General features: G+C 38.7%; 1 protein-coding gene across 1 annotated transcript in view; it reads right to left on the bottom strand.

The window, feature by feature from the left end:
* Positions 1-12,845: 12,845 nt before the first annotated feature.
* The window catches only part of SHOC1 (shortage in chiasmata 1), a 74,800-nt gene continuing 66,173 nt past the window's right edge, over positions 12,846-21,472 (bottom strand). The window contains exons 23-25 of the mRNA XM_029921146.1: positions 19,866-20,015; positions 17,146-18,109; positions 12,846-13,054 (exon numbers count right to left, since the gene is read on the bottom strand). Coding sequence (XP_029777006.1) covers positions 12,954-13,054; positions 17,146-18,109; positions 19,866-20,015 — 1,215 coding nt within the window. The 3' untranslated portion in view covers positions 12,846-12,953. The remainder of the gene's footprint in view (positions 13,055-17,145; positions 18,110-19,865; positions 20,016-21,472) is intronic.

Raw genomic sequence — 21,472 nt, 5'->3', positions numbered from 1 at the left:
ACAAGGCCCCGAGCGAGAGGCCGGCCTATCGGCGACGCGGACGGCGATTCGGGGTGTCGGGGGCGGGGCGGGCGGGGCGCACGCGCGCAGACCCGGCTTGTCCCTCCGCGCGGCCGGCCTGGTACGGGCCTGCGGAGGCGACGAGGACCGGCGTCGCTGATGGGTTGATGGGACCAGAGCGAGAGCGAAGACGGGGCTCAGGTTTCCGGCGTGGTGACGGGGTGTAGGGCCGTGTCCCGCACCCCGGCAGAGAGGAGGAGAGCGGGATCGGGGATTGAGGAGTTAAGTGTTGGAATTGGGGGACTTTGCGGAGATATCCGGGTATTTGGCCGCATGGCCTTGAGCTCAGGGAACGAGAGGCTGAAGGAGGTAATTCGGCTGTATGGGGGTGAAAGTGTATTAACGAAGAAACCAGAGTGTGGAACCCAGGACCAGCCAAAAGGTGACTGAGAGGAGAGAACCAAGAGGATGCAAGGAAGGAGAGGTTTTCAAAAATTGGGAGTTAGTCACTATGTCCAGTGTTACTCATTTGATTGATCGGAAAGCATCTGTTTGTGTTGAGCGACTAGAGTATATATGTTCGTATGAATGAATACGTATTCTGCATAGGTTTTTATGTAGAATGTATGTTCATATGTATGGATAAACCCTGCTGAGATATTCCAGGTACCTCCATAGTGCCTTTTCTCTGTACTTGGCACTATTTTAGGTGCTGAGAATGTGGTGATAATTGTGGCAAAGAACATCAATAAACACCTTAGCCCAATAGGTAAAGTAATTTCAGACTGTAAGTGAAGATTATAAAACAAGGTAAAGAGAGTTATGGAAGGCAGAAGAGGTTTTAGTAAAATAGGTAGTAGAAGCAGAATCTAGATTATAATAGGGCAGACAGGTTTAAAAAAAAAGAAATCCGGTTTTAAAGAGGAAACAACTCTTATTTATTTTAATTTAGGAAATGAAAGCCTTATTTCAAGGTTGAGGGAAAGGAACAAATGGTTTTTAGGTTGAAGAGGAACAAATAGAAGAGGAGAATTGGAAGTAGAGGAGACACTTTATGGAGGTTATGGGATTGGAGGCACACCTTCTGAGACAGGAAGAAAGGAGATCAGGACGTGTGAAGATAGATGTTTCTAGACATATGGACTTAAGGACTTGTAGGACGACAATTTTCTCTGTGAAGTTTACTTCAGGGCAAAGGAGAGGGAGCTAATGGAATCACAAGAGTGACGGTGGGGGAAGTGCCATTGGGAATGGGAGAGGATCCCCAACCAGGCACATCCCTAGACACCTTATGACTCTCAAGACCCAGCTACTTTGAGATTGGAGACTGACTGTCTTACTTGAGGATTCTGAGTGCCCAAGGTGAATGGTAGTTGATCCAAGTAGTGGGTTGGCAAGGGAGGTATGCTGGAAAGATGGAAATCGGGTGGAGGGCAAGGAGTTTGAGGGGTTGGCCAGAAAAAGGCTGAACATAGGCTAGTTAGAGAAGGAATTGAGTCAGCCTGCTGGTGATGGGAGGGCAAAAGGGAAGGAAGTGTTCTCTCTGAGGTCAAAGACTGCCTGGACTCAGATTCAGCTCCATCACTACCTGTACGATCTTGGGCAATTTAACTTAATTTCTCACTGTTTTCTCATCTATGAAATGTATTTTGTAATATTACCTGACTCAGTGAGTTGATGAGACAATTAAATGAGCTAAATGCATGTAACACCCTTAGAATAGTAAGAAGAAAGGAGGCGGCATTCTGGATGGGTAGGAGAGATTGTGATCAGAAGGTAGGATGTTGAAATGTAAAATTTTAGATGTGGAGCAGTTATAGGTTTGGCTGTAACTATGGCATTGGGGAGAAGGTTGTTTCAGGAATGGAGGTCAGGGAACTGAAACTAGGATTGTCGAAAAATGTTCAAGATGATGTTGGCCCCTGTGGACTAGCCAGGGAAGATATTTTCTACATTTTAAAAAATAATTCTGGGTGATGAAACAGACCCAGAGAATTCAAATCAATTGCCCACGGTCACACAAATAAGCTTATTTGTGGGGTGTTCTTATGGTAGTACGCTACTCTCAGGCAGCACCTTAGGGAGTCAGAACATTTCGGGGTCTAGTTTGCCTCATTTCAAGGCTCAGTGATAAATGGATGCTCTCAACACACCCAGAGATGTCTTCTCTCAGGCAGACTTGCTAACTGGTAAATAAACCAGGACATCAGTTTTCTAGCATATAATGGAGGGCATCCCTTCTCAGTGATTGGAATGCTCCATATTCTTCCAAGCACCGCTTCTCTGTTTTGGAGAAGTCTCAGAAGTTGCTGTGTTGGCATGCACTCGAAGGAAGGTCATATACTTTGGGTGTCCTACCTCCAATGGCAGTGACAGCTCCCAAGTGTTTGGGCTTGTATTCCACCCCCTCCAGAGTCTCTTTTCTATAAAAGTGCTAGAGAAATGCCAACCGTTTTTATTCTCTTATTTTCTCTGCATATCCCCTCAACTTTTTGACCATGTTCAGTAGGCTGGGGTCCAGTTAGTCCCATTTCTCCAGGGGTCCTGGAAGGTGGTCTCCTCCTACCCATCATGTGTGGAGTTCATCTGTTCCCTCTGATGCAGAGATAGTAAGCATGAACATAATTGGTTCTAAATTCCTTTTGAATAAGCAACTTATTTATCACCATTAATTCCAATTATACTTAAAATGAAAATGTCAAAACTTCTTTTGAGGGAAAAGTAAGCTGCCTAATAAACTTCTCTAAAACTTAGTGATTTAAAGCAACTTAAAAGCAATTTATTAACTCACAATTCTTAGGTCTACAGTTCGAACTGGGTTCAGCAGTATAGTTCAGCTGCTCTTTGCTGGGCTCTTCCATGCATATGCAATCAAATGGAGGGTTGGTTGGTCGCTGGATAATCCAGGATGGCTTCACTTACATGTCTGGAAGTTGGTAGGCAGGTGGTGGGGCTGGCTCACTGATTCTTCTTCACATGATCTCCAGTAGGCTAGCCTGGGCTCCTTAGATGGTGGTCTTAGAGTTCAAATCACAGTAAGAGTAATTGCAAAGGCTCTTGAGGCGTAGGCTTGGAACTTGCCCATTATTTCAGCCACATTTTCCTGGTCAATGCAAGTCACGAGGTCAGCCCAGATTCAAGGGTTGGGTACAGACTCTTGGTGAGAGGATTGGGAAAATACTGTGACTGTTTTTGCAATCTACCACAATGTATTGCTGACTGTGTGTCAGCACTGTTTTAAGTGTTTTACATGCATTTCGCTCATTTAATTTTCTCAACTCACTGAGTCAGGTACTATTACAAAATACATTTCAAGATGAGAAAACAAAAACTGAGAAATTAAGTTAACTTGCCCAGGATCCTACAAGTAGGGATGGAGCTAAATTTGAGTCAAGGTAGTCTGGTTCCAGAGTCTGTGCTTATAACAAATAAGCTATCTTGCTTCAAAAGCATGGTGAAGAAAACTTGTCACTTGTTCTGGGCAGACTGGATAAGGCTCCAGCCTTGTAAACATTATACCAGTTGGCTCACATGGCAAACCTGAATATATCAATGCGTGTTTTTTTATAAGTGAAAATTCACAAATGACGCACTAGAATGAACTATTTATTTATCAATTCAGTCTCAAAACTAGGATTCTAAATGGATCAAAGATAGTTTTATCTTTATTGAAGAAGCAACTGAATAAAAAAATACCTTAAATCAGAGAAGTTGTAACATTTCCCTTTCAAGTTCAGGTATGAGAACTTTCAGCAAAAAAGAGACTTCTGGAGATCACAAGTTGTATGGCCTTTATCAAGTTGTAGGATCATGTTTCAGGGTATCAGAGGGCTGCTGGATGGCTCTGGCTGTGAGCAGCACGTTAAGCTGTCGTCCCTTTGTTTCAGGTCTCGCAGGCAGCTGCAGAGCTGCAGCAGTACTGCATGCAGAATGCCTGCAAGGACGCCCTGCTGGTAGGTGTTCCAGCTGGAAGCAACCCCTTCCGGGAGCCCAGATCCTGTGCTTTATTCTAAAAGCTGGTGAGTAACGAAACACACCCCCATGCTGCCTCGGGTCTGTGGCATTATCCCTGGGTTCCCCAAGGGTTTGGGCAACAGAGTTTTGAATATCTACTATTGTTGGAGGAATTAAAATACCAATCAATCACAAAATGCACAACTTTCCCTGAAGGTGACTCTATGGCTGCCTGTGGAACACATCCTCATTAAGAGTCTCAGTCCTATTTGGCACTAACTCCTGAGATGTTAATATCCTTATGTACTTGAGCTCTTTAATCAAGTTGGCTGATCCTAATTTCATGACCTTAATCCCACTGTGTCTGTCCTGACACCATCCCACAGTTGTGATTTGCTGCTTAGTGCTATTATTGACTTGCTGCCCTGGGGACTAAGGACTCCCCAGAGGAGTCTTGTTCATACCACCAGCTGTGATTTCTTTCCTGGAGACTTTCAGAATAGATCTGCTTTAATGGAGGAAGAAATGTAGCTATTAGGGGAAAGTGTGGGTAGAGTTAGAAGGACTTTAAAAATTGATTCCTGAAATGAAAACACCTCTTTGGTGGCATATTAGAAATTTCATGGGTCCTAATGTGTTGTATGGGGTTTTATTCACATTTTCACTTGTTTTTTTTTCCTTTTTTTGGGGGGGGAAGAGGTCAGGGTATAGATTACTGGAGTCTTTTGGGGCCAACATATTTCAAATTATGTGTTGTGAGGGGTTTTCATACAGTGAGTAATCATCTTAGGTCTTTTTTCATATATTTGCAAAAGGAAATTACTAATTAACAAGAAGGAAGTAATCATACTGTAGGATACTACTGTGCTTCTTAATGGAAAATGTTCACATTTATGGTATGAAAATAATAGTCTAATGCTGGCATAGCATTTTCCTTTCTACAAAGCACTTTAATGGGTGTTACTCATTCAGTGGCGTGGCTTGGATGCTTTTCATATTGTTACTTTGTACTTTGAGAAAACTAAAGTGACCTGAAATGATGGCTAGTTTATTTTATGTATAAATCTTACTATAAAGTGAAAACCTACCTAATTCTCTTTCCAGTAGGGAAGAAGTTCACTGAGGAATGCTTTTAAGCGCAAAGTGATGAATACTGCTTCCAAGTCTCAAGAGAACACTTTTCTCCAGCCAAATGACTTTTAGACATTTCATACCTTTCCTGTGGCCTGGTTCTGTAGCCAAAATTCTATAGAAATCGATGCGTTTCTACTCAGATAAGAAAACTGGGTGAAGGAGTAGACTTTAAATAGTAATGGCCTGATTCTTTTGGTAAAGTTATTTTATATTTAAGACAAACAAAAATGTTACCACCAAATACACCTCTTTCATAAGTGAATTACTGGTGTTTCTATACCTGGAATATTATGTTTGTTTTATTTACTGGATGTTTACATTTTGGGAAGAAAAACATTTTTGTTAAAAAATTGAATATTTGTAATTTGTTCCTAAGATTTTTTATACCATAACAAAACATGTCCTTTTCTTGTGAAGCTACAGTTTCTGAATGAAGACAAGCAAATATAAAACGGGGGGGAAGAATAGGCTTTATCAATCAAATGATGTCTTGATATTTTTAAATGAGATTGTTTTATTTGTAACACTAAACATGGGAGCTGTTTCTTAGGAAACTTGTTTGGAAAGATTCATTTTGTGTTGTGTATTAGATTGCCCCATCCTGTGTATGAAGCAGATTTGGTCTTTGTCTTCTTAAGTTCCTCTATTTTATAGTTGTGGTTGTACTTAAAAAATACAGAACTACATTAGGTCTTTTAAAAAATATTTTCAGAACATTGCAAATGATTAAAAACAAAATAATGTGAAAATACTACAGCCTAAATGAATTCTTAACATCACAAGTAGGTTTTACTTTGATGATGTGCCTTTGATTTAATTTGGGACACTTTAAAAAGGATACTTGATTTGTGTTTGTAATTATCTTTGATGAGCTTGGAAATAAAAAGTTCTGCTTAATTCCTTGTTTTCTATGGCAGCAACATTTTGTGTCTGATTTTGTCTTAAAGCTTCATGGATTTTTGTTTCCTTGTGAAATTGAGTGGTGGAAGTGGAAAGTGAAATTTTCATTTATAAGTCCCTGTAGAACTTGTTTTTTAAAAAAGATATGTATAACTTGCAGAAAAATCTCAATTTCTGGCAACATTTGCACTTAGATTTAAAAAAAAAATTATTTTGAGAGAGCACAAGCTGGGGAGTGTAGAGGGAGAGGGAGAGAGAAAGAGAATCTCCAGCAGGCTTCACACTCAGCCTGTAGCATGGAGCCTGATGTGGGGCTCGATCTCAGGCCCATGAGACCATGACCTCACCTGAAATCAAGAGTCGGACGCTTAACCAACTGAGCCACCTAGGCACCCCTGCACTTTGAAATAGTTATGTATATATCCATAAATAAATAAATGAAAATATCTTTCAGCATAATTAGTATTACTACAGAAAAAATAAAAGCCATCATATGGAAACTCCCTTAACTTCTGACCACTACGCTTCCAAATCTAAGTGATCTGAATCTCTTCTATTTGATCAAAATTCAGGTGTCCCTCTTCTAACCCTGCTATTTATTCTCTGGATCTGTTTCACTTTCTCTGAAATTACACTGTCAATTATCCATTCTCCTTTATCTTCAACTCCTCTATTGGATCCTTTTTGTCAGCATTTAAGCATGTTCCTTTCTTTGTCTTAACAACAATATGCATTAAAAAAATCTTTAAAAAACAAATTTTCAGTTATACAAGATAAGTAGGTCCTAAGGATCTGTTGTACTGCACAGTGCCCATAGTTAGCAATATTGCATTGTAGGGGTGCCTGGGTGCTCAGTCAGTTAAGCGTGCAACTTCAGCTCAGGTCATGATCTCACGGTTCATGGGTTCTAGCCCTGCGTCAGGCTCTGTGCTGACAGCTCAGAGCCTGGAGCCTGCTTCAGATTCTATGTCTCCTTCTCTCTCTGCCTCTCCCCTGCTTGCACTATATGTCTCTCTCTCAAAAAATAAACATCAAAACAATTTTTAGTAAAAAATATTGCATGGTATACTTAAAAAGTACTAGGAGAGTAGATCTTTAAAAAAAATTGTTTTTTTTTTTTATTTTAGAGAGCAAGACCATGAGTGGCGGAGAGGGGCAGAAGGGGGGGGAGAGAGAGAGAGAGAGAGAGAGAGAGAGAGAGAGAGAGAGAGAGAGAGAGAGAGAGAAATGAATGAATCTCAAGACCCACACTCACTGTGGAACTTAGCGCTGGGCTCGATCCCAGGACCCAGGGACCATGACCTGAAATCAAGAGTCAGATGCTCAACCACCTGAGCCACCCAGGCACCCCTGGAGGGTAGATCTTATGATAGGTGTTCTTACCACGAAAAATAAAAATAATAAAAAGAGGATGGAAGGAAACTTTGGAGGTGATGGGTAAGTTTATGGCATAGATTGTGATAATGGTTTCAGAGGTATATACTTACCCCCAACCTCATTAAGTTGTATACATTATTATGTACAGCCTTTTGTATGTAAAATATATATATATATTTTCTTGATTCTGGTTTCTCCTTTGGCAAGAACTTGATAAGACAGTACAAGAAACCATAGATGTCTCACTTAGGAATATAGCTTTGTGTTCTAAATATTAGCAAATCAAATTCAATAGTATATCAAGAGAAGATACAATATGACAAAGATAGTTCAATATAACGAAATCTGTCAATGTAATTCATTGCATGAATGGTTTAAAGAAGAGAATCTATGCCAGCAAGTCATTTGACAAATTCAATAGCTGTTCTGAATAAGAACTAAGTGGCTTAGTGAAATAGGAAGAAGATGATAAAGATTATCAGAAGCAGTAGCAAATTTCATACTACATGGTGAAATGTGGAAGCATGCAGCATGTTAGGAACAAAACAAGGATACTTTTTTTTTTAAATGTTTATTTATTTTGAGAGAGAGCAGGAGAGGGGCAGAGAGAGAGGGAGAGAGAAAATCCCAAGCAGGCTCTGTGCTGTCAGTGCAGAGCCCAGCATGGGGCTTGATCTCACCAACAGTGAAATCATGACCTGAGCTAAAATCAGGAGTCAGACGTTTAACCAACTAGTCACCCAGGAACCCCAAGACGAGGATATTTTTTATTACCATTATAGTTCAGCATTGATTTAGCTAATGCACTGAGATGAAAAAATGAAATGGGGTAAACATTTGAGAAGAAATCTCTACTTATGGATTATATACAATTGTACACTTTGAAAACTGATGAGAATATAGGATAATAAATACTTGACTCTGTGATAGAATTTGAGGGGCTGGCTGCATACGAAGTATGTAGAAGAATTAAAAGCATTTTCTATACAGGCAGTAGCTAGTTAAAAATGGAAATGGAAATTATATCCCATTTTGACTTTAAGGACAAAACTATAAAAAAATACTTAAGAATACATTTAACAAAGTGCCAGATTCATAAAGAAAAGGTTTCATTAACGGGGTCTAGAATTTGGGGATATTAAAACAATTCCATTAAAATGCAATCTTTCTAAAAACTCATATATAAATTTAGTGGGACTCCTATTTAATCTTTTGAAGGGAAATTGGTTAAAATATCAGAAAGTTCATATGGAAAATGAAGTGTCCAAGAATAGTTTTTTTTTAAATGTTTTATTTTTGAGAGAGAGAGAGAGAGAGCATGAGCACGGGAGGGGCAGAGAGAGAGGGAGACATAGAATCGGAAGATAGGTTACAGCTAGCTGTCAGCACAGAGCCGGACACGGGGCTCAAACCTGCAAACTGTGAGATCTTGACCTGAGCCGAAGTCAGATGCTTCACCAACTGAATCACCCAGGCACCCCTAAGAATAGTTTTTAAAACTGTGTGTGTGTGTGTGTGTGTGTAAAACATGGGAGGGTGAAACATGCCTTACTGGATATTAAAACTTACTTTGAGATGCTGAATAAAAACAATATGACTTTTAAAAAATTAAAAAGAAAATAATATTGTGGGAATAGTAATAAACTTAGGTTTTTGTCTGTTCAGTAGGAAAGTATGGTTTACTTGATAAATGGTGCTGCCATTACTGGCCATCCATTTGGAAGAAAATAAAATTGGGCTTGTATTATGTAAAAAAAAATCCACATAGGTTAAAGAAAGGTAATGCAATAACACTACAAGAATAATGAAGACCTTGAGGGTGTCATGCTGAGTGAAGTAAGCCAGGCAGAGAAGGACAGAAACCATATGTTTGCACTCATAGGTCTAGCAGGAAAACAGGAGAGACCTAATGGAGAACCAGGGGGAACGGAGGAGAGAGAGAGAGAGAGAGAGAGTTGGGGAGAGAGACGAATGCAAAACTTGAGAGACTATTGAATGCTGAGAATGAACTGAGGGTTGAGGGGGAAGGGGAGGGGGGGAAAAGAGGTGGTGGTGATGGAGGAGGGCACTTAAGGGGAAGAGCACTGGGTGTTGTATGGAAAACAATTTGACAAAATATTATGGAGAAAAAAAAATAATGAAGGGAGTGGTTATATAACTAGGGTGAAAGAGGTCTTCCTAAGCAAGGCAGGAAACCCAGAAAAAAAAGATATGTATAGTTGACTATATAAAATTTAAATAATGAACTTATTAAGTAAACAAGCAATTCAATTTAAATAAGTATTAAGTTTAAAACTCTTATATGGTAAAATCATAAGAAACTGAATAAAAAAGCAAGAGACAGAAAAACGTGTACTTTTTCAGTCTTCATTTTGGACTGCTCATTTGCTCTACCCCCCACCACAGCCCAGCCCACCAACCCAGGCTGCTCTATTTATTGAAATTGTTGTAGCCCTTGTTTGAGGGCCAGCTGATTATTTGAGGAGGATAATCAAGCTAGGACTGTGAGAGGCCAGGCATGGCTCACCCTGGTATTGATTCCCATTGTACCCTGAGTCTCAGCAAGGGAAGGAGTATCTATGTCCATACACAGTTGGAAGGGACAACTGATGTTCTGGTGAGGCCTACACATATAGTTAGGGCTGGACCTAGACTTAGAGTAAGGCGATTCAAAAGCCCTCAAAAGTGAGCACACTATCACCAGCAATGGATCTAAGAGCAAGTTAAGTCTCTTTAGAACATGAAAAACCTCACAGGGAAATACTTTCAGAGAAAAATTCAAAGTTTCCATTGCAAGAGCCAACATGAGAAGGTGGGGCTGTTCCAAACAATTCCATGTAATAGGGTATTTGGGAGAAAATCTTGGAGGCTGTACTCACACTTTTGGTCCCCAAAAAGGCCTAACCAGACCCTTCAGGCTTCTGTGGATCAGTCCAACCTGTCATGTGACAATGGCTCCCAGGGACTGCCCTGCTGGAGCAGAGCTCACGTTATCACTGTTCCAGACTCCGAACCCAAAACTTGCTTCCCAATACCTCTGACAGAGGCTGTTCCAAGGCCCAGGCAGAATCATCCTTAAATAGCAAGTGCCACTGAGAAATGCCCAAAGGAAGACTCATACTTCAACTCCATTTGGTAGGGAAGTAGGTATTGATAGTCTAGCCTCAAGGTTTGCTGCAGTCTATGGCCTATGAAGAAACTCCTTTCCCTTTGGAAGCTGATTAAAGGCAGGATAAAGGAGATCTGCAAACTGAGAAACTTTAGCCTTACCTTAGTTTAGAAACAATCCTGCCAAAACTTTAAGAAAGTAGAATAGAAATTCTGATTATATTTCCAGAGATAGTTTCTCTTTAAAGTCTCTACTCCCTACATACCCAAACAAAACCAAACATCCTATAAATAAAAGTATAATAGAAAGAGGAGAGTAGTGGGAGGAAAGTAAGAGGTGGTGTTAAGTTAAGCCTGTTTCAAAAATGAGGATGTTATGGGGCACCTGGGTGGCTCAATCAGTTAAGTGGCCAACTTCAGCTCAGGTCCTGATCTCACGGTTCATGAGTTAGAGCTCTGCATGGGGCTCTGTGCTGACAGCTCGGAGCCTGGAGCCTGGAACCTGCTTTGGATTCTATGTCTCCTTCTCTCTCTGCCCCTCCGTGGCTCATGGTCTGTCTGTCTCTCTCGAAAATAAATAAACAAACAAAAAAATGACATGATTAACAGTACCAGATATGGAAGAGAGGTCAAGTAATGTGATGTCTGAGTGTCTCTTGGATCTAAGAAGATAGAGGTCAATTTTGGGAGTAATAGGCTGACAGTTTCAGAAAGGCAAGACCGGGAGAGTATGCGTGTGGTCTTCAAACATTTTTGCTGGTGTACCACCTATTTTAATGTCGAAAACCCATTACCTCTATTTTAGAGATGACATAAAAGTTTTATTATAACTTTGAATAGTTGCAAAGAATATAAATATTAGAAATTCTGACATTTTAAAATAAAATTATTACACCTTTAAAAAATATATTCAACAGAATATAAATACCATAGTAATTGGAAACCTACAATAAATCATCCATTAAAAAAATGCACAGGGGCACCTTGGTGACTCCATCAGTTAAGTGTCTGACTCTTGATTTCAGCTCAGGTCATGATCTCATGGTTTGTGAAACTGAGCCCCGCATAGGGCTCTATGCTGACAGCACTGAGCCTGCTTGGAATTCTCTATCCCTCTCTCTCTGCCCCTCCCCAGCTTGTGCGCACACACACTTTCTTCTCAAAATAAATAAACTTAAATATATATACATATTTCAAAAATATTGTACTAACAATATAAAAAAGTATTCTTTCTCCAATATGCTGACACTGAATATTGTTAATTTTCTTTTTTTTAATGTTTTTTAATTTATTTTTGAGAGACAGAGACAGCATGATCAGGGGAGGGTCAGAGGGAGAGGGAGACACAGAATCCAAAGCAGGCTCCAGGCTCTGAGCTAGCTGTCAGCACAGAGTCTGACTCAGGGCTTGAACCCACGAACCGTGAGATCCTGACCTGAGCCAAAGCCAGAAGCCTGACGCTTAACCAACTGAGCCACCTAGGCGCCCCTGAATATTATTAATTTTCAAAAATATTGCCAATCTGATAGGTGTTCTATTTTCCTTTGCATTTACCTAATGAGTAATGAAGCTACATATTTCAAATGTTTATTGGTTATTTTTGTTTCTTCTGTGTAATATCTATTCATAGATTTTGCCCACTCTTCTATTAGGTTGTCTTTTTTTCTTATCAATTGGTAGGATTCTTTGTATACTAGGAATGTCAATCTTTTTTTCTTTAGGTAGCAAATATATTCTTAGTAATTTAAAATTTTTGTTTATGAAGGCAGCAGTTTATTTAAAATTTTTTGTTTTAATGTATAATTTTGAGAGAGCGAGCGAGTATGAGCAGGGAGGGAGCAGAGAGAAAGGGGGACAGAGGATCTGAAATGGGCTCTGTGGTGAAAGCAGAGAGCCCAATATGGGGCTTGAACTCACATGAGATCACAACCTGAGCCAAAGCTGGCCATTTAACCCACTGAGCCACCCAGATGCCCCTGAAGGCAGCAAATGGGAAGTTCTTTAATATTACCTTTGCCCTAGGTTTTAACTTTCTTGGTGATGTAGGGTTGACTCTGGTGATATTAACTTTTGACTTAAACTGTCAGACTGAGGTGGACGCTCATTTAAAAGGCTTGCTGGAAGAAAGGTGGGAAGCTGCATACCCTTCAGAAGACAACTAAATATCCCTTTTATATATATACTAAAATGTATATATTGCTATTGCTCTAAAAATATATATTGTAACTACTGCTCTAAAAAAAGGCAATGTTTGGGTGAATCTGGAAGATATTTGGATCTTATGACAATTATGCTAATTAGAATATTTACTTAGAAAGATGCAAACTATTGGCAGAATATATATTTTGAAAATTTAATATGGAAACACCAAGAACATCTAACAACTGCATTTTCTTTAATGAATAAGCAAATCTAAATCATTTTGTTACTGGATTTTCATCAAAAACAAAGGAATGTGGCACAGAACACTATCCTTTCTATCAAAAAAACCTCAGACGAGTTTGTCCATCAACTCTACCAGGGACTTTTTCATACATTAGACGCCGTTTTTTGAATTGTGGTAGTTGTGAACACGTGAAATCTGTAAAAGGAGAAAAAAGAAGCCCATTTTATTTCTGGCAATAATAAAATATAGCTACTTTTTCTAGCTAATCAAGTGCTTCCTATCTCTTCATCTATCTACAAAGTGTTAAAATTTCCAACTGAGACAAAGGACTATAAAAATTACATTTTTAGCATAAATGCACCTGTACCTAATGGCCCAATACTAATTAGTGTCATGTTCACATATTGTACACTCGCGCTTTGCACAAATCATTTAATCTCCCTGGATTTAAGACTCTTTAAGTTTTCCCTCATTAAGCCTGTTCCTTAACTCAAATCTGTAATGTTGTAGAATTTATCCTGAGGTCTGATATATGATAAGTGGTGTTCATGTATGGACTTACCTTCTATGATTGTATTATATATGACATATTAGCCTGAACTATCCTTGATTTGGATACTTACAGAGGTCAAGTGATTAAAACAGTAAAAAAAGTAAGCCAAAATATTTAAAACTGTTTTAGTAGTTATTCCTGGGGCTATCATCTCATAATTACAAGAGCTGGATGCCATTACAAGCAGATTTATAAAGCAATGTAGTAGGTAATTGTATCATAGAGATCATAAATACACATCTGTAAGACAAATGGAAAAGTATCTTGAGGTTATGCCAATGGTTTTGGATAAATTGTCTTGGGCTGCATTAATATCAGTTCTAAGGGTGTATCCTAAACAGTGGTAGGTAATGATGTGCTATCGTAAACCACAGTAAAAATGTCAAAGGTTTCCATAGTGATAATGATACTAGTATCAAAGATTCATGTGAACTATCTGAATAAAATTATTTTATATAGGAAATTTGAAAGTGGAAAAACATTTCTAAACTACCATTATTTATCTAATATATGATTTTAAAATGTATTTATAACTAAGTTAATTAATTAAAATGTAGGTAGACATTATACTATCCCATCCATATCCCTAAGAGCTTAAATATTAAAGTTATTAGAGGGGTGGCCAGGTAGCTCAGTTGGTTAAGTGTCTGACTTCAGCTCAAGTCATGATCTCACAGTTCACCACTTCAAGCCCAGCATTGGGCTCTGGGCTGACAGCTAACTCAGAGCCAGGAGCCTGCTTCAGATTCTGTGTTTCCCTCTCTCTCTCTCTGCCCTTCCCCCACTCTTACTCTGTCTTTCTCAGAAATAAATAAAACATGAAAAGAAGTTATTAGAAATAAGTTCTAAGATCTTCTCATTGAGAATACGGGAAGATTATCTTATATGTCCTATGTTTAAGAACATACAGTAATTCACATAATTGATTTGGTCCAGTATGGAAAAAAATGGAATTTTCATTCAGTTCATTTATGAAGCTGGAATAAACTTCATGTCAGAATGTGACAGAGCACAAATAACACAACAGGTTAACTGCATTTTGAATGTAGATATGAAAATAATAAATATTAGGAACCATATTCAACAGCATATTAAAAGCATCATTCTTCAAAAGCCAATTAAGTTTATCACAGAATGACATGGATTATTTACTATTAGTAAACCTGTTAATATAATCATTGACATTGGGGTGCCTGGGTGGGTCAGTTGGTTGAGTGCCAGACTTCAGCTCAGGCCATGATCTCGCAGTTCATGGGTTCGAGCTCCATGTTGGGCTCTGTGCTGACAGCTAGCTCAGAGCGTGGAGGCTGTCTTCAGATTCTGTGTCTCCCTCTCTCTCTGACCCTCCCCTGCTCACGCTGTCTCTCTCTCTCTCTCTCTCTCTCTCTCTCAAAAATAAAATACTAAAAAAATATATAATCATTGACATTAATTGGCCAATGGAGAAAATGTGTGATTTACCCCAAAAGGTGCCCCCAAAAAGTCTGGATAAAATTCAGCATGTATTCCTCACAAAATTTCTTACAAAACTAGAGAGACATCCTTCTCATTAAAATTAGGAACAAAACAAATTTTGACGGTTAAACAGGACCAAATCCAAGTTTTCTGAATCGTGAAGCTTATATGGTTGACCCTTGAACAATGTGGCTGTTAGGGAGGCTGACTGACCCCAGGCTCCCCCCAAAATCTATACATAACTTTTAAAATACTTAATTTTTTAAATTTATTTCAGAGAGAGAGAGAGAGAGAGAGAGAGAGAGAGCATAAACGGGAGGGGGACAGAGCAGTAGGAGAGAGAATCTTAAGCAAGCTCCATGTTCAGTGCAGAGCCCAATGGAGGGCTTGATTCTACAACCCTGGGATCATCACCTGAGTTGAAATCAAGAGTTGGATGCTCACTGACATGCTCAACCACCCAGGAATTCCTGTAACGTTTTTACGAAAGTAATCTCTGTACCTGATATGGGCCCAAACTCATGACTGTGAGTGAGATCAAGAGTCACATGTTCTCCCAACTGAGCCAGCCAGGTGCCCAGAAATGTATAATTTTTGATTCCCCCAAAACTTAACTACTAATAGCCTACTGTTGACTGGAAGCCTTACTGATAACATAATCAATTAACACATATTTTGTATGTTATATGTATTATATACTGTATTCTTAACAATCAAGCTAGAGAAAAGAAAATGTTAAGAAAAGCAAAAGGAAGAAAAAATACATTTACAGTACCAGACTGTATTTATTGAAAAAAATCCATGTATAAGTGGACCCGTGCAGTTCAAACCTGTGTTGTTCAAGGGTCAACTGTACAAGTTGGGAGGTCCTGTATTATTATTTAATTTTTAACTTATATTTATTATTTATTTACTTATTTACTTATTTATTGTAGCTGGAGGTATATTTTATTTATTTTTGTTATTAATTTTTAATTCCAGTCTAGTTAACACAGTGTTATATTAGTTTCAAGTGTACAGTATACTGTTTCAACAAATCTATATATTACTGAGTGTGCCTCACAACAAGTGTACTCTTTAATCCCTATCACTTATCTCACCCATTCCCCTACCACCTCCCCTCTGATAACCATCAGTGTGTTCTCTATAGTTAAGAGTCTGCTTTTTGGGCTGTTTCTTTTTTTCTTTGTTCATTTGTTTCTTAAATTCCATGTTATAGGTGAGATCATAAGGTATTTGGGGAGGTCCATTTTTAACAAAACAAAGAATACAGGATTTTCTGGGCCCCTTTCAAGCCTCGCAAAAGAGCCTATACAAAAAAGGAACTTTGAATCTTAAGCTTCTCCTTTTATTATTATTTTGTCCCCTGACAAGGTAAAACCATGTCTGCATGGCCATTAGAATTTAATATTTTGTTCTAGATGTTCAGACCAGTGCAAAAGGAAATGACACAGAAAATAAAGGTACAATAGGTATAATTACCAGAAATGAGAAAATAGAAGAGTCTTTTTAAAAAATGATAGAATTAAATGTTCAGAAATATCCATTGTAAAATAGAATAGTAGTAGTATCTATTTGGTAGGATTATCAGAATTCAATAACCCACATAAAGGGCCTAAACGGGCACCTGGCATATAATAACCCCAATAAATGTTGGCCCATTAAATATCCCTGCTTGACAAAGAAGCTAATTTCCTAATTCACTGATTTCTCTGTAATTTTGCTAGTTTTAGTCTTTACTTTTACTTAGATTTGTTCTATGTTTTTATTTTTAATTTATTTTTATTTTTTTTCTATTAGTGATTTCACTCAGGAGATTGACAGACTCAAGTCATCACTGCAATTTAACTTTTTTTCAAGTTTATTTATTTATTTTGAGAGAATTAGAGTGATTGGGGGAGGGGCAGAGAGAGTGAGAGAGAATCCTACACAGGCTCTGCACTGAGGGTGCCACATGGGGCTTGAACTCACAAACCATGAGATCATGACCTGTGCTGAAGTCAGACACTTAACCAACTGAGCCATCCAGGCACACTTAATGCTTAGCTCATCTAAAGCTACAAGAATTTGACGTATTTTGTTTGATTTTGTTTGCATTTATTCTCTTAGATGTCTATAATTAGAATTTTTATTCTAATTATAGTGAAGTTAGTGATGTTAGTGAAGATTCTTTAAGTATAGTAATTCATACAAACAAAAATTCTTTTTTAGTTTAAAGATGGTTCTATCTTTTAAAATTACATCTGCCAGTAGTTTCATTAACTTTAGATAGTGTTACCTGGTAATGATTTCTTGTCTCCTGCATTAGATGAGGATTCAGAGTGCCTTTTCTGTCCTAAACATTTCCCAGCTCTTTGATGGAAATAAAGACTGCTGAATTCTTGTTGATTTACATTAGGATCAGAAGTGCAAAATAAGTCCAAACTGGGGACAGATGGTAATTCTCTACAGAAAGTCTTGTTAATCCCAGCACTTGAACTTTGATGAAGGAAGCTTTCTAACTTATCCGATAGACATTTCTGCTGATTAGTGAATAAATTATCTTTCTGAGAGTACCATTTGTCACATGTAGTCTGTTCTTCACCATATTTTAAGTTGAATGAGTGATTCTGTTGTTCCCATGCATTTTTCTTGAAGTTCCATGGAAGAGGAGATTGAGAGCCTTCTAGTGAAAAGTTAGGGGTAGATACTTCTTTATTTATAGGTCCCTTTGCAACATGTGTTCCCTTTTTCTGATTATTTATAAAATTAGGGGCAACTCTCTTCTGAGTGTCAATTGGCAATATTATATTTTCACAGTTCATTTGTGTTGGATCCAAAGAAAAAATATCTGACTCTGAATCATTCCAATTTTGAAAGGAGTTACCAGCCATGTTCCTTGATTCTGCATTAATCAGGAAACGATTATGTACTATGTTAGGGTTACAACTGGAGTCTCCTTGGTAGCCGGCCTGATTATAAGAAGTCACAGGTGATAAAATGCATGGCATTCCTCTGAGTTCCGGAAGGGAAGGGTTATAGTTTGAAGTGATGTTTGTGTCTTTGTGCACTGTGACTCCTATGTCTGAGTACTGGTAATATTCATTATGTTCTTGAAAGACAGAGTTTGAAGAGCCAGAAGCTGAACTCTGGAAGGTAAACCTACTAGCCTGATTCCCATTTTCCTGAGGTGATGGAATTTGAGGAGATTTTGTTATGGAAGAAGAACTAATCTTGAATAAGGAAGTGATGCTACAAAAATGCTAAAAAAGTTTAAAAATTAATATAATACAAATACAATATACACATCAGTCAAGTAAATATAAATAACAGTGCTTATCTATATGGAAAGAAAGCAAAATATATATAAGTAGGGTGTTATAGTGATCCATGTAATAAAACCATAACATATTAGGCTCCATTAAAAGAAAAACTTATGATTTGTATTTATTTTCTAATCATATGTAATAGAATTTTTACACAAATTATACATGAATGCCATTTGCTTGATAAAAAACTTAGAATTTTTACCAAAAAGGCTAAAGTTCTCTTTACTACTATAATGAAGGGCATCAGGATTATTTGGAAGAGATCATAAAAACACATATGACTAGAATATGTGACCACATATTTGTGTATACAATAACATTACAAATTTTTTTATATAATTGTTTTTCTTAATTTTTTAAAATGTTTATTTATTTTTGAGAGAAAAAGACAGACTGTGAGTGGGGGAGGGTGGAGAGAGAGGAAGACACAGAATCAGAAGCAGACACCAGGCTCTGAATTGTCAGCACAGAGCCCGATGAGGGGCTTGGACTCAGGGATCTTGAGATTATGACCTGAGCCAAAGTCGGACGCTTAACCGACTGAACCACCCAGGCGCCCCTCAGAATAATTTAAAGCATGAAAAATGGACTGTACTGAATTATCTATAGAAGATAGGTTTATTTTTTTATTTTTTATTTTTCTTTTTTTAAATTTTTTTATGTCTTTTATTTTTGAGAGACAGAGAGAGACAGTGTGAGCAGGGGAGGGTCAGAGAGAGAGAGGGAGACACAGAATCCGAAGCAAGCTCCAGGCTCTGAGCTAGCTGTCAGCACAGAGCCTGATGCGGGGCTCGAACCCATGACCGTGAGATCATGACCTGAGCCGAAGCTGGCCGCTCAACCGACTGAGCCACCCAGGCGCCCCAGGTTTATTTTTTTAAATGTTTTATTTCTTTTTGAGACAGAGAGAGACAGAGCACGAGTGGGGGAGGGGCAGAGAGAGAGGAAGGCAGAATCTGAAGCAGGCTCCAGGCTCTGAGCAGTCAGCACTGATGAAGGGCTCAGACTTGTGAACCACAAGATCATGACCTGAACTGAAATTAAAGGCTTAACTGACTGAGCCACCCAGGCGCCCCTCAAGTAAATGATTTCTTTGCTATGTGAAGTCCAAAACAATTAAACTTGGATACCTCCATTTTGAAAATGCTTATGGTAAAAATCAGTACTCAAATGGAAAGGAAATAAACTCATATATGAATATGAAATTCAGGGGCACCTGGGTGGCTCAGTCGGTTAAGTGTCTGGCTTCGGCTCAGGTCATGATCTCACGGTTCGTGGGTTCAAGCTCCGCATCAGGCTCTGTGCTGACAGCTAGCTCAGAGTCTGGAGCCTGCTTCGGATTCTGTGTCTCCCTCTCTCTTTGCCCCTCCTCTGCTTGCACTCACTCTCTCTCTCTCTCTCTCTCTCTCTCTCTCTCAAAAATAAATAAAAAATATTAAAAAAAAAAGAATGTGAAATTCAAGGGGTGCCTGGGTGGCTCAGTTGGTGAAGCAGCCAACTTCAGCTCAGGTCATGATCACGTGGTTTGTAGGTTTGGCCCAGCATGGGGCTCTGTGCTGACACCTGTGATCCTGGGGCCTGCTTCAGATTCTGTCTCCTCCCCTCTCTGCTCCTCCCCCACTCCTGCTCTGTCACTCTCTCAGAATTAAATAAACGTTAAAAAAAAGAATATGGCATTCAAATAACTAACCTTTAACACTTTTTCTGGAACTTCAGGTAAAAGTTCCTGAAGTTGACAAAGAGTTGCTAATAATATCCAGTGCAGTGATGGTCCTTTATTCAACATGAGCTGAGCCACCAATGGGTTAATACATGGAAAGTCAAGTAAGTACATTTCTTCCTAGAAAAGAGTTCAAAGGAAAAATCAGCCACTGGTCCTTTGAAAATGACTCATTTTATTCTGCTCAGTCTAGAAGATTAAGTTTTTTGTCAGTGCACCTACCACTTAATTTGAGATGCTGGGGAAAAAGTATGGCCAGTAGGGAAAGAAACTTCTTTGTCAGTTAAGGTTCATATGCTCTCAGGCGCACTTAGGTGGCTCAGTAGGTTGAGCATCTGACTTCAGCTCAAGGCCATGATCTCATGGTTTGTTGAGTTCAAGCCTAGCATTGGGCTCTCTGCTGATGGAGAGAGCATTATGCCCACTTTGGATCCTCTCTCTTCCTCTCTCTCTCTGCCCTTCCCTTCCCCCTCAAAAATAAGTGAAAACATATGGAAAAAAAGATTCGTATGCTCTCAGAATTGAGAAAGATCTTAAAGTTCATTCATTTTAATCACTCATCCAAAACAATTTGTTATAGTTCATCTTTAAACGACAGTTGTTTTATATAATGGTAGATTTTCTTTTCTTTTTTATTTTTTTAAAAATCTTTTTTATGGTTTTTATATATTTTTGAGAGACAGAGACAGCACGAGCAGGGGAGGGTCAGAGAGAGAGGGAGACAGAATCTGAAGCAGGCTCCAGGCTCTGAGCTAGCTGTCAGCACAGAGCCCGATGCGGGGCTCGAACCCACACACCGTGAGATCGTGACCTGAGTTGAAGCCGGACGCTCAACTGACTGAGCCACCCAGGCGCCCCTCTTTTCTTTTTTAAAAAATATTTATCTTGAGAGACAGTGAGAGCATGAGCGAGGAAGGGACATAGAGAGAGAAGAGATTCTCAAGCATGAACTGTGAGATCATGACCTGAGCCAAAGAGTCCAGTGCTTAACCTACTGAGCCACCCTGGCACCCTCTAATGGTAGACTGTCTAATGAGAAACATTTGTGAGGACTTTTATACCTCAAGATTTCTTTATCTCTCCCTTTGTAGGCTATATACCACTATCACTATTTGATGTAAGATGAACCATGTTTGTGATATCTAACCGTGGTTATACTTTCAAGAAAGCCTTGCTGTGAAGAGTATAGGAAGAACTTCTATTGACCAGGACTGACCTTGATGGCCTAAAAATGTGTTTCCAGAGAGATCTCATAATATCTAGAAATATAACAGCCATATTTTACTATTGCCATATTCCCTCTTCTTTCTGGGATACACTGGCTTTTTGTACCCTCTTTGATAAAACCAAATGACAGACATGTGAGTAAATTGGACATGCCTTGGTAATAGGGAAACTGCACAGACATACATACATACATCCCATAATTAATCATACCCATACTTGTCAATAGTATTATGTTTTCTTAGGCATATAAAAATTCTGTGATTTAATATATATGAATATTTAATGTATGTATATGAATATATGAATATTTAATTTATTTGCTTTATAATTTTATGTTTTGAACAGGTAAA

Source organism: Suricata suricatta, chromosome 13 (assembly GCF_006229205.1).
Source record: "Suricata suricatta isolate VVHF042 chromosome 13, meerkat_22Aug2017_6uvM2_HiC, whole genome shotgun sequence".
NCBI lineage: Eukaryota > Metazoa > Chordata > Mammalia > Carnivora > Herpestidae > Suricata > Suricata suricatta.
The sequence above is the reverse complement of the archived record's forward strand: the minus strand, read 5'-3'. Positions and strand labels throughout refer to the sequence as shown.